The sequence below is a fragment of the Gastrolobium bilobum genome, unplaced genomic scaffold (assembly GCF_033153095.1).
Source record: "Gastrolobium bilobum isolate Gb01-03AN ecotype WA unplaced genomic scaffold, APGP_CSIRO_Gbil_v1 utg2108, whole genome shotgun sequence".
Taxonomy (NCBI): domain Eukaryota; kingdom Viridiplantae; phylum Streptophyta; class Magnoliopsida; order Fabales; family Fabaceae; genus Gastrolobium; species Gastrolobium bilobum.
This window is the reverse complement of record NW_026896030.1, coordinates 180986-193279: the sequence shown is the minus strand read 5'-3', so window position 1 is coordinate 193279 and position 12294 is coordinate 180986. Positions and strand designations below refer to the sequence as shown.

The 12294-nt window shown below is 41.4% G+C and overlaps 1 protein-coding gene across 1 annotated transcript; it reads right to left on the bottom strand.

The window, feature by feature from the left end:
• Positions 1 to 3320: 3320 nt before the first annotated feature.
• On the bottom strand, positions 3321 to 5936 carry LOC133297371 (uncharacterized). The gene has a single exon (XM_061496495.1). It carries the CDS (start codon positions 5934 to 5936, stop codon positions 3321 to 3323), a length of 2616 nt encoding a protein of 871 aa, XP_061352479.1.
• Between the last annotated feature and the right edge of the window lie 6358 nt (positions 5937 to 12294).

The following is a 12294-nucleotide window of genomic DNA, read 5'->3' as shown; positions in this document are numbered from 1 at the left end:
TCAACAAAACTTTATTCCCTTTCGGTCAGGAAGCTCCTGAAATTAATTAACTGCTTTACTTGCATTTCAATGAAATCTTTTGTACAAGGGCTGAGCTTAAGAGCTCATTTTATTTTCCTGAAAATAAATCTATCTACCGACTGAGCTTAATAACTCGTCTTATTGGTGTAGAAATAACTCTAACTATCAATCGAGCCTGACAGCTCGTTTTCTACTTCGAGCATCGGGCCTAGACCCTAGCTGTAGTAGATCTTCAACTTGTCCGCGTTCCAAGTCCTTTTTACTGGTTTTTTGGAGATAGTTTCCAAGGTGTAGGCTCCCTTTCCTAGATCATTCTTGATCCTATAGGGGCCTTCCCAGTTTGCGGCAAGCTTTCCATCTTTCGCATTCTTGTTGCCTATGTCGGCTCTACGCAGTACCAAGTCGCCACCCTGAAACGACCGAGGTCTGACCTTTTTGTTGAACCTGGCCGTTATCAAACGCTTGGCCATCATGTTTTTGTATATGGCGTTCTCCCTGCACTCGTCCAGCAGGTCGAGTTCTACAAGGAGTGCTTCCTTGTTTTGGCTTTCGGTTCCTTGCAGCCTCTGGTTCGTCCTCCAGGAAGGCTCGCCGATTTCCACCGGGATCATGGCCTCGCACCCATATGTTAGCTTGAAGGGAGTTTCTCCCGTAGCAGACTGAACACTCGTCCTGTAACCCCAGAGGACGAGGTGTAGCTGCTGAACCCAATTGCCTTTGGCCTGAAAAAGCCTTTTCTTCAGCCCATTGATGATCACCTTGTTGGCAGACTCAGCCTGTCCATTAGTTTGAGGGTGTTCGACTGATGCAAACCGGTGTGTGATTTTGAGGTCGGTCATCAACTCTTGGAACTTTTTGTCAGCAAACTGCGTTCCGTTGTCTGTTATTATCTCGGCAGGAAGCCCAAATCAGCTTATTAGGTTTCTCTGAAAAAATCTTCGTATCCTTGCCGAGGTAATGGTGGTGAGGGGTTCGGCCTCGATCCACTTGGTGAAGTAATCGACAGCTACTATCAGCCACTTGAGTTGACCCTCCGCTGCAGTGAAGGGTCCTAGTAGATCCATCCCCCATTTGAAGAACGGCCACGGAGCCGTGATACTTTGCAGCTCTTCTGGGGGAGCACGGAGGATCAGCGCGTGCTTCTGACATTGTTCGCACTTTTTGACGTGCTCCTTCGCGTCTGCCTCCATAGTTGGCCAATAGTATCCTGCCCTCAATGCCTTTCTGGCCAGGGCTTTTCCTCCTATGTGATGCCCGTTTATGCCCTCATGAATCTCGGCCAGCACGTATTCGACCTCGCTTCTGCCTAGGCACTTTAGCATGGGCGTGTAAAAACCCTTCTTGTAGAGTTGCCCTTCTATTATGGTGAAGCAGGCCGCATTCCTCACGAGTTTTCTGGCCTCTTGCGTTTCGTCTGGCTGGATTCCTTTTTCCAGGTAGGCCACTATGGGTCCTCTCCAATCCTCAGTCTCGGTAATCACCATCACACACGTCGGCTCCAAAATGCTCTGCTGTATCACGGTGCGATGAGTTCCTGGGACCTTTGAGCTGGAAAGTTTGGATAAGATGTCGGCCCGATTGTTTTCGTTCCGAGGTATGTATTGAATTATCACCTCGTCAAAATCGGCTAGCAGTTCCCTGACCTGGTGGAGATACTTCATCATGAGAGGACCCTTGGCTTGATATTTTCCCTCAACTTGTGAGGTAATCAGCTTTGAATCACTCATTATTTTGATTTTTCTGGCTCCATGCTCTCTTGCTTGTATGATTCCGGCAATAAATGCCTCGTATTCAGCCTGGTTATTAGAAGTCGGGAAGGCCAGGTGAAGTGAATGCTCGATGGACACTCCTTCCGGGGTCTCAATGATTACCCCGGCTCCGCTTCCTTTGGAGTTGGACGACCCATCCACGTGTATTGTCCAGAAATCATCATTTCCTTTTTCCTTTTCATTGGATGGGGTTAGCTCCAGGATGAAGTCGGCCAGCACTTGGGACTTTATCGCCTGCCTGGGCTCATATGCAATGTCGAACTCTGAGAGTTCGATTGCCCAGTTTATCATTCTGCCAGCGAGGTCCGGTTTGTGGAGGACTTGCCTGATGGGCTGATTCGTACGCACAATAACTCGGTGACTCTGAAAGTAAGGTCGGAGCCTCCTCGCCGTGGTAAGTAGTGCGAATGCGACTTTCTCGAGCTTCTGGTAACGAAGCTCGGGCCCTTGCAAGGCCCGACCCACAAAGTAGATCGGCTGTTGTGATTTGTCATTTTCTCGTACCAAGGCGGCACTGACGGCCTCTTCCCCGACTGATAAGTATAAGATCAGCGTTTCCCCAGGTTCTGGTTTGGTCAGTACGGGAGGAGTGGCCAGGCAACTTTTAATATTTTTGAATGTGTTCTTGCATTTTTCTCCCCATCCGAATTCGGCTTCCTTTTTGAAAAGCTTGAAGAAAGGCAAAGCCTTTTCCGCCGATTTGGGCAAGAATCTGGTTAGAGCCGCAAGGCGTCCAGTGAGCTGTTGAATTTCTTTTTTACTTTCGGGATGCTTCATTTCGAGCACGGCCCTACACTTGTCGGGGTTCACTTCTATTCCCCGGTTGGTAAGCATGAAGCCCAGGAACTTTCCAGCTGGTACCCCAAAAGCGCATTTCGCCGGGTTCAGCCTGATCCTGTGAGCTCTCAGCTGCTCAAAAGTTTCCCTGAGGTCGTTTATATGAGCAGACATTTGCAACGACTTAACTATCATGTCGTCGATGTATACCTCAAGGTTTCTTCCGATCTGCCCTTGAAAAACGCGGTTCATCATCCGCTGATATGTCGCCCCTGCATTTTTGAGACCGAAAGGCATGACTTTGTAACAAAAGTTTCCCTTCTCGGTGATGAATGCGGTTTTCTCATGGTCCTCGGGGTGTAGCGGAATTTGGTTGTACCCTGAGTACGCGTCCATAAACGATAACAGCTGAAATTCTGACGAATTGTCAACTAACTGGTCAATGCTTGGCATGGGGTAGGAGTCTTTTGGGCAGACCTTATTGAGGTCGGTATAGTCCACACATATCCTCCATTTCCCACTTGGCTTTTTTACCATTACTACGTTGGACAGCCAGGTGGTATACTGTATTTCCCTCACGAATGCGGCTGCCAACAGCTCGTCGACGTGCTCATTTAATGCCTGACGTCGGTCTGTCCCTATCTTCCTTTTCTTTTGGGATACTGGCCGTGAACCGGGGTACATGGAGAGCTTGTGGCAGCAGAAGGTTAGATCAATTCCAGGTATTTCTGAAGCTTTCCACGCAAAAACGTCTCAGTTTTCTTTTAACAGAGAAACCAGCTCCTCTTTGAATTTCGTGCTTAGGTCTTTTCCGACCTTGGTGCGTCCTTCGCCGTCTTCTGAAATGTCGGCATCCTCCAATTCTCCTTGGGGTTCAGGACGAGGTGCCAAGAGCTCCTCCCTTACATCGAGCTCAACCAAGTTGACCTCTCTTCCGCAGGTCTTCAGGGATTGGCCTTTGGTTCCTCCTTCTTTAAGCCGAGTTGGAGATGACGGATTTCCATGATGGACTCGTAGAGTCTCGTAGTAGCACTTTCTTGACTCTTCTTGATCGCCTTTTATGGTGACGACCTCGTTGTTCATCCCAGGCATTTTCAATGCTTGGTGTTTGGTGGAGATCAGCATATCCCATTCATGAATTGTGGGCCGACCTATAATTACGTTGTAGGAAGACGAGGTGTCCACTACAACGAAACGAACCCTACCAGATCGGAACGAATCCTTCGTGCCCAAGGTCAGTTTTAGGTCGATGTAGCCTTTTGGAGGGGACGCCGCTCCATTAAACCCGACCAGCTCAGTGATACATGGCTTCAAGTCCTTCTCGTCCAAGTTCATCCTCTGGAAAGCGTCCCAGAGATTGATGTCAGCTGAACTTCCGTGGTCAATAAAAATTCTTTTGACTCGGCAGTTGACTAGTACTGCGGTGATCACCAATCCGTCAGTGTGTCCGGGTACAACCCTCGCTAGTTCCTCCTGAGTGAAGAACAGTCTAGGGGGAGCCGGCTTGCCGTCCTTTTCTTTGAAAGTTGGCCTGTCCCTTACCGACATGACCTCTTTTAGGTATCTTCTCCGGGCGTTGGCCGAGTCTCCTCCTCCTCCTAGGGCTCCACTTATCACGTTGCATTCGAACTCGGCTTCGGGAAAAGCGTCGTCCTTTTCATCGACCTCTTTGCCTTTGGAAGGTCGGTCCTTTCTTTGGTCCTTTCGATCCTCTCTCTTTGGGCTTCGACTTCGGCTTCGGCTACTGTGCTTGCGCTTATTATTTTTCTTGCCCTGTGTTCGGATGATATACTGCTTTAACTTTCCCTCTCTGACGTGTTTCTCAATTGCATCCCGGAGGTCCCAACAATCATCTGTGTAGTGACCGTTTTGGTCATGGAATGCGCAGTATTTGCTTTTATCTAACCCGAACTTGGCTCTGAGAGGTCGAGGTCTCTCGACGTTGCGTATTTCGGTATGTGCTACCTCTTTCCATATCTTAGATCTAGCCATGCTTAAGGGTGTATAGTCATCATATCTACTCCTTGGTGACCGGTCTTCCGACCTCTTATCACGAGTGTCCTTTGCTTTTTTGGATCCCTTCTGATCCCGATCTTTGTTGTTTTTCCTACTCGGGCTCCGACGAGTAGGGCTTCGTCCTCGTGATTCGACATAAACCTTTTGCATGTCCTCCACGTCAATGTATTTGTCCGACCTTCTCCTGAACCCCTCCAGATCGTTCACTGGGTTCTTATAGATGGATCTCGCCAATGGGGAATCGCCATCCAATCCCGAGATGATTAAGTGGAGGTGCACTGCTTCAGTTAACCCGTGTACCTTGAGGGCGGCATCCTTGAATCGGTCGAGGTACTTCCTCAGCGATTCGTTCTCCTTCTGCCGGATTCTTCCTAAAGCATAGGCTGGCATCAGATTCACCCTGCTTGTTGCAAAGTTAAGTCGGAAGGTCCGAGCTAGGTCCTCAAACGAGTCAATTGAGTTCCTAGGGAGCCTAGTTATCCAAGTCATCGCTTGGCCAGTCAGCGTTGTCGCAAAGATCCTGGCCTTAATAGGTCCAGTGATCCCGTTGAATAGCATCTCGGTTTTAAAAGCCTCTAAATGGGCTTCTGGGTCCTGACTTCCGTCGTATAGAGGTATCCTGGTGCCTTTGAATCGCGGCGAAATGGCCAAGTTCATGAGCCTCTCTGTGAATGGGCTATCATTAGCCTCTTCATCCTCCAGATAATTTTCGTCCTGGTGTTCGTTCGGCCCACCACCGTTTCGGTTGTTACCGAGGTTAAGGTTCTGCTCATTCTGGGCGTGCCCTTCGAGTGGGGCCGCGTTCAGTTGCCGCGGTCCTCCATCGCCAGCATTGTCGGGCTTTCTAGGTCGTTCTCCCATATTTTGATGCCGGAGGTCTTCAGCGTTCTGATGCTGGGTGCCTGCGGCGTTCTGAAGTACGCCTTCCGCATGCTGTTGGGGAGGTCGGTTGTTTGCGACCCCTCCGGTTCCCCTAGTCTGGCCTTCCGCATTCAAAGTCCTCAGTTCAGCCTCCACCGTCGCCATCCTTTGGGCATCCATGCGCTGCTGGGTCAGAAATCTGTTTTCCATCTCTTGCAACCTTTGAAGGATTGCTCCCATGGCCATGTTTGTCACGTTTGGCGGCTCACTGTGTGGAGGCTGACGAACTGCCGCAACTGTTGCGTTCAGCTGGGGTCTGGGAGTCGGTCCTCGTGTGCCGACCTCGCCGACTTGTACCTCAACCAGCACCGGGTCTGGTTCCAATTGGGGCTGTTCCGACGCGGGTTGGTGTTGAGGCATGCCATAAGGCTGAGACTGTGGTTGACGCGGAGGCATTTGGGATGTTCCCGACGTCGAACGTGTGTTCGTCATCGTGGGGTGGGAGTCGAAATTTACGGTTTCCCACAGACGGCGCCAATGTTCAGTCCTGGATAGACCGTATTGCTATATCGTAAGGTATGCGCTCAGAGATAGTGTATATCAAGTGTATACTAGGCTTACAGTCGAGGTCCCAATCACTGCGCACAAGCAATAGGCTTATAGCCAAGGGGTGGGTGTGTGCACAGTGTGGGCAGAAGTAATAAATGAGTTCTGAGTGTTTACCTGGGGTCCTTAGGCTCTTATTTATAGGATTACCTTCCTAGGCTTGTGCCTTTTGAGATCCCCCAATCGTAGTAGGATTCAACCCTCCTTCTGTTGGGATGTGATCCTTATCTTATATCCTTTGGCTGTTTGGAGTTGTTGAGATGTTGCTGATTCCATATCTCACCAGATATTCTAGTAGGTAGTTGGGATATGATATTCATATCCATAACACCTATGTATTCGCAACATGGCATAAATTGATAGGCTTAAAAGCAGAGGCGGACCTAGAGGGGGCTAGGGTGGGCCCCCGTCCCCCTAAAATTTGATAGGAAAATATTATATATATAAATAGTATTTTAATAATATTACAAAACATGTGTGAGTGGGTAAATTACTGACATGAGTGAGCGTGAAGAGGAAGCACAAAACCTCAACTGCTCAAATCAAACTTCTGAAAATTGTTCAGCTTGCAATTGCAAGAGAAGACAACTGAAGAGGAAGCACAAGCATTTTCGTTGAAGGGGGCGTGAGACTCAATCTTGAAACACTCTTCAAGGACCTCTTCACTCTTCAATAGTAATCTTCTCCAATTATTTTACATAGAAAAGCAAATGATGGGAAATTTTTTTTCCTAGCCATATTTTTACTTCATCTCCTACCAAAACATAGGCAAATAAGTTTCCAATCCCATTTTCTTAGGAAATTTTTTTTTCACCTCCTACCAAACACGTGATTAGATTAAAAAATTGTAGTGTGTTCTTCTAAATTATTCTTAACCTCTTTAAATTTCCAACAATTTTAGCTATAAAAAGAATGAAAGGACACATATAACTTTGTGGGTATCTAATTTATTGATAATTGATAACATGATTTATTTATGGGTTTGTCTCTTCTGCAACAATAGCATATGAATTTTTTTGTAGCAAACATATTTACACATGCGGATTCTGACATTTAAAAAGAAAGAAAAAAGTTAGGATCCGCATGCATAAAATAAAATCAAGAACAAGCTTCGAAATAAAATAGAAGACCAATTTCTTGATGATTCTTTGATTACATACATTAAAAAAGAAATTATTTTGAGTTTTAACACGGATTCAATTATATATGAGTTTAACAATAAGAAAATACGTAAAATAAGAGTCAAATGAAGTGATCTTAATCTTTGTAATAGATTTCTTTTAATTTTTTTTTATATTAGGTCTGTATTGTATTTCAAATATTTTTATTTATAATATAATATTTTTTATTTTCGCCCCCCGTCATTAAAATTTCTGTGTCCGCCACTGCTTAAAAGCTTGATATGATCAAGATGATCTTCCTTGGAAATAAGAGAAATAAAGGTCTTGTTGATCTCCTTTATTTTTTCTAGCTATTGAAAAACATTAACAGTGACAATTCGTAACACATTTCGATGGAACAGTAACAACACAACACGCGAAATTCATGTAGGCATAATTGGATATAGAGAAATGCTAAGATTGTTGTGGTTTGGAATGTATTAGATAACCATCGTTTTAGTTTCATAGAGATTTACCTCTTGTATCGTAGAACTGCGATAATCCTTCACGAATTGGCCTAATCAGCGTCCCAGCACGAACAATCACCTTGTAGAGGTTGACTTCTGGAAGATCTTCCATACTAGCCTCAAGAGGTGATAGGGTCTGTGTATAGGCACTATCTCACTATAAAAAATGACCTTACCTCAACCAAAAGTGAAAATATAAATAGGTACCAAGAAACTCTAGCCCTAGGCTACTTGAGCTCTTTTCATGCACTGAGCCCAATTGGGCTTTTAAGCGAAAAAGCATAAACCCAATAATCTTCCACTTTCTTGAGTACAAAACTTGAGCCTAAAGTCCAAGACCATGCAACTCACTAGTCATTATCAACTGATAATGCCCCATCCCTTGTCTTAAGCTAGCCTGGGGATCTACCACCTATTATTAATTAAGACTCTTGATAATCAATACATGATTATCTGGTTCAGTGCTATTCCACTAAAAGTTCGAACTTGCACTCTAAGATTAATAATACATATAACATATATATGCATAACCCCTTTGTAGAATGTCAATAATTGATTGATAAGTTTTTTGTTACTCAATCAATTATTTATTCTCTTAACTATGATAGTTTCTCTAAGGGGGTGTTTGGTAGGGAAATTTTTTTTAGTTACCCAGGAAAGTGAAGGTGAGTTTCAAAGAAAACCATGTTTGGTATCACATTTCAGAAAATTTACCCGAGAAAATGATTTACCTGGAAATCAGTTTTATGTGTAAATTGTGAATGAAAATTCCATCTAAGAGGGTGGTATTCTTGGATTGCTGGGAAAATAGAAAAAAATGGGTAAGAAAATAGAAACTTATATAATACTCTCAGTATTATTTTTTACCTACCAAACAACTTTTTGATAACATTCCCGAAAAATTTACTTTTCCACCATATTTCCAAGAATCATGATTTTCGGATAAAAAAAATTTCTCCTTTACCAAACGCGAATTACATGCACTTCCCAATGTCTTCAATATCCAAGTACCGAAATATATCAAGAGGATATATCTTACAAACTCCATGTTGTTTATCTCATAAATATCGATAATCAAATAATTTCACTCTCAAAATACAAATTTATTGGTCGTCAATAGATCGGCCTTCACTTGTTGGTAAATCAAAGAATGAAAACTATTTAATTACCTATTTATAATAAACTCATGATTAAGAGAAATTGCATAACTTAGTTAACTGGAGATTTGATACCTTATTACAAAAAAAGAACCTTAATCAAATCTCTCATTCATCCTTAGGTTTAACATGACTCTCAGCAAAGAGTGTATTTCCCTGCTTGACCATAGACTTTAGCACTCTAAAGCTCGTGCATTAGCTAAGTAAGATCCAGATTCATTTTGTATATGTTGTAGTTCATTTTGAACTAATTGAAGTATTCAAGCAGTGATTGTAGAAGGAGGTTAACTTTCACCTTATGTTCAAACTTAATTCATGGTCATCCGCTCGTTCGAAGTTTGCTATCATTGTCAAACAATGATCCTGCACACTTCCTCCAGTCAACACAGTTTTTGTGACCACAGTCAGCACATTCTGCCTAGTAGAACTACTAGAAGTAGCAAACATGCCATCAAGAATCTGGAGCAATTTTTCTCCTCTCTCAATCATGCTCATTTGCTCTTGTGGGTAAGCAACGAGACTGGCCAAAATATAGCAGCGAGTTGCAGCATTTTCCTTTTCCTAATTTGAAAATTGTGTCTTGATTGCCTCAGACACATCTTCTGTAGGCTACGCTGACTTAGGGGTAGTTAGGACAAAATTGAGCTCTTCATATTTCAGAACAATATCTAAGTTGGTTTTCCATTGTTTGTAGTTTGTGCCATCCATGAGCTTTTGAATCAAGATAGTAGCTAAAGGATTCAAAGACGATATTTTCTGGAAAATATACAAAGCACACAATTCACAAACAAGAAATGTAATAAATAGATTAATCGCAAGTAGATTCTAATAACTACTTATCTTTTATTGTTAACAATCTTTTAGTTTTCTTTATAAGGCTTACGTTGGGCAAGTCACTTGTAAACACTAAAATTGTTATTTGGGCCTTCAGTGAAATCACCAGAGCCTCAGTGGGAGGGTTAATAACTTTATTAAAGTTGAATGTAATTAACCATCGTTTAATTTCAAAAATTAATTTTAGTAACCAAGCATTGACGATGTTCGACTGTATAATACTTTACTAAATCTTTTGAAATTATTAAGGTCCAATCAAACAAAATTCGGTCCTACTAATCTGGTGGGGCTTTACATGACTATTTTAATAATGGAACTCGCAGGTTTAAAAATTAATATATTAATTTAAAAGTCTTCACTCATTCAATATTTTAAAATTAGAATTTTCCAATTTCCAAGAAATGTTCAATTGAGAGTAACCTTTGTTTCATTTGAAAAACTATGTAAGCAAGTTCACCGATTAACGTGCATCCCTGTGCTTATTGAAATTTTGAAATCATTAAGGTCCTTAAATATGGTCATGATAGGCAGCGTGTGCTCCATACAATCATTATACATTACTGTGGTATGTAGCGTTTCACATGACCAGTTTAGAAGACCCACAATTTACTCGCAAAATAAACAAATCTCTTAGAAAATTTTCTTAATTATTTGCCTTGTTTTTTATTATCCAAAAATAACTAATTCAATTATTAATCTAGATTTTTTTAAAAGAGCACAATAGTCATTAATTATTTTGAGAATAATATCAATATTAAAATAATTCCATAATAACTATTATACTAGTCGCTTGAAGACATAATAGCTACTATGCTCATGTAATTAACAAGTTATGCAACAATATGACACCACTTATTCTATATGGTATGTTATCACATCAAACATGTTATCGAACCATATAACTCATCCATTCATAAAAGTAAAGCAATTGTAAAAATAGACTTTAATCCATGGTTCCCTAGAATAAAATAAAACAAAAATCTCTTCGGTCCATCTCTTCCTTTCTTTTAGTCCATAGGGATCTGGTTCAAGCCCCTTTGTGGTAACCATAGGCCCAAAAACCTAAAATACCAAACTTTGGCAAGAAATTCTAAGTCAATTTTTAGGAACCCTAGCTGTCACATCCAATACGCCGTCACATGAAGTCATCTCAGAACGAAACTCTAGGGATAGGACCACCATGAAAAGAAGGACACACTGCCACTGGAAGCACCAAAAAAGGAACCTCCTCACACTCTCACACACCTCTCCATTGCATGTGAGTGAGGCCCACACACAGCCACTTCTGGTGGCGCATGTCGGGGGGTCTGGAGCCCGTTCCGGCCACTGTTTTTCACATAATTCCATCCTTTATCACGCCATGGAGTTGGTTTCTCATATCGGCCATCGGTAGGTCACAAACATGTCCAAACAGATCTGGATGTCCTTGTTTTTGCCTTTTTCTGATCTTCTTTCAAACTGATATTACAAGATTTTGAATAAAAATACAAGTTTGAAACAAAAACTCAAAAGAGGAAACCTAATCATATGAGATTAGCCTCATTGTTACAACCATGAAGATACCATGAAATCTCTACTATGTATTAAAGTCAAACAGTATAATGAAGGACCTCCGACATTCTAAAAGATAATGTCTAAATGAGTTTGATGATGTCAAAGCATGAAGAACTCAATTTGAAGATGCTAAAGTTTCTGGTTAGATAATTTTTAGATTTTTTTTATAACACATTAGATATATCACTAAGCCTGATACCAAGCTCCATTGCATTACATGCATTTTTCTTTTTTAAAAATTAATTTATTTTGTTATGAATTTAGTTTAATAAATAAATAAAAAATAAATTACAAATATGTTTTAATAAAAACCTAAAAGTAAAAGTAATAATATAAAATTAAATCAATTATATATATGTATATAAACTTTGGGTTTTAATATATAATTGATTGCTTTTTCCAGCGCATAGTACGTGATAATTCAGTTTTGTTTTTTAAAAATGATATTCAATATAATAATAAAAGAAAAGAAGGATTCTTTTTTAACTCACTTACAGACTTTCGATTTGTATATCAAAAAGAAAAACGTTCTTCTCTATGCCATTTTTGCGTGAAAAACAGAGCTCACTTTCTCATCTTTGAAAATCGTTGTTCCAATTCTTTCGTCTTCAATCTGCACAAAATAGAGTGTGTGTGAGTGTTTGATACAACACCTTGTATTCATCGTCCTCCCAAAAATCCCCAAATTTCCATCAACAATTTTTCTCTTCTTGAACCCTAAACAAAGTACACCACTGTTGATGAGTCTCTTGATCGATTTCTGAGTCAAGATTGGGTGATTTGGAATGCTGTTCATGATTCTACAAGTTTGGAAGCATTTAATTCAAGATTCTTGGAACTAAGGTTGAAGAACTCTAACCACATTTTTTGTTTTACTTTGCTAAAAATTTGAGATCTCTTGAGGTAATATCTTAAACCTTGTTTTGAGCATCCTTTGGTATACTCTTGATTCTTGATATTGTTGATTTGATTTTCAGTTTTCTTTTTGATATATTGTGAGTATTCCGATTTCTCTGTTTTGATTTTAAGTGAATATAATAGAAATCTTGATGCTCTCAGTGTAAGATTTGTG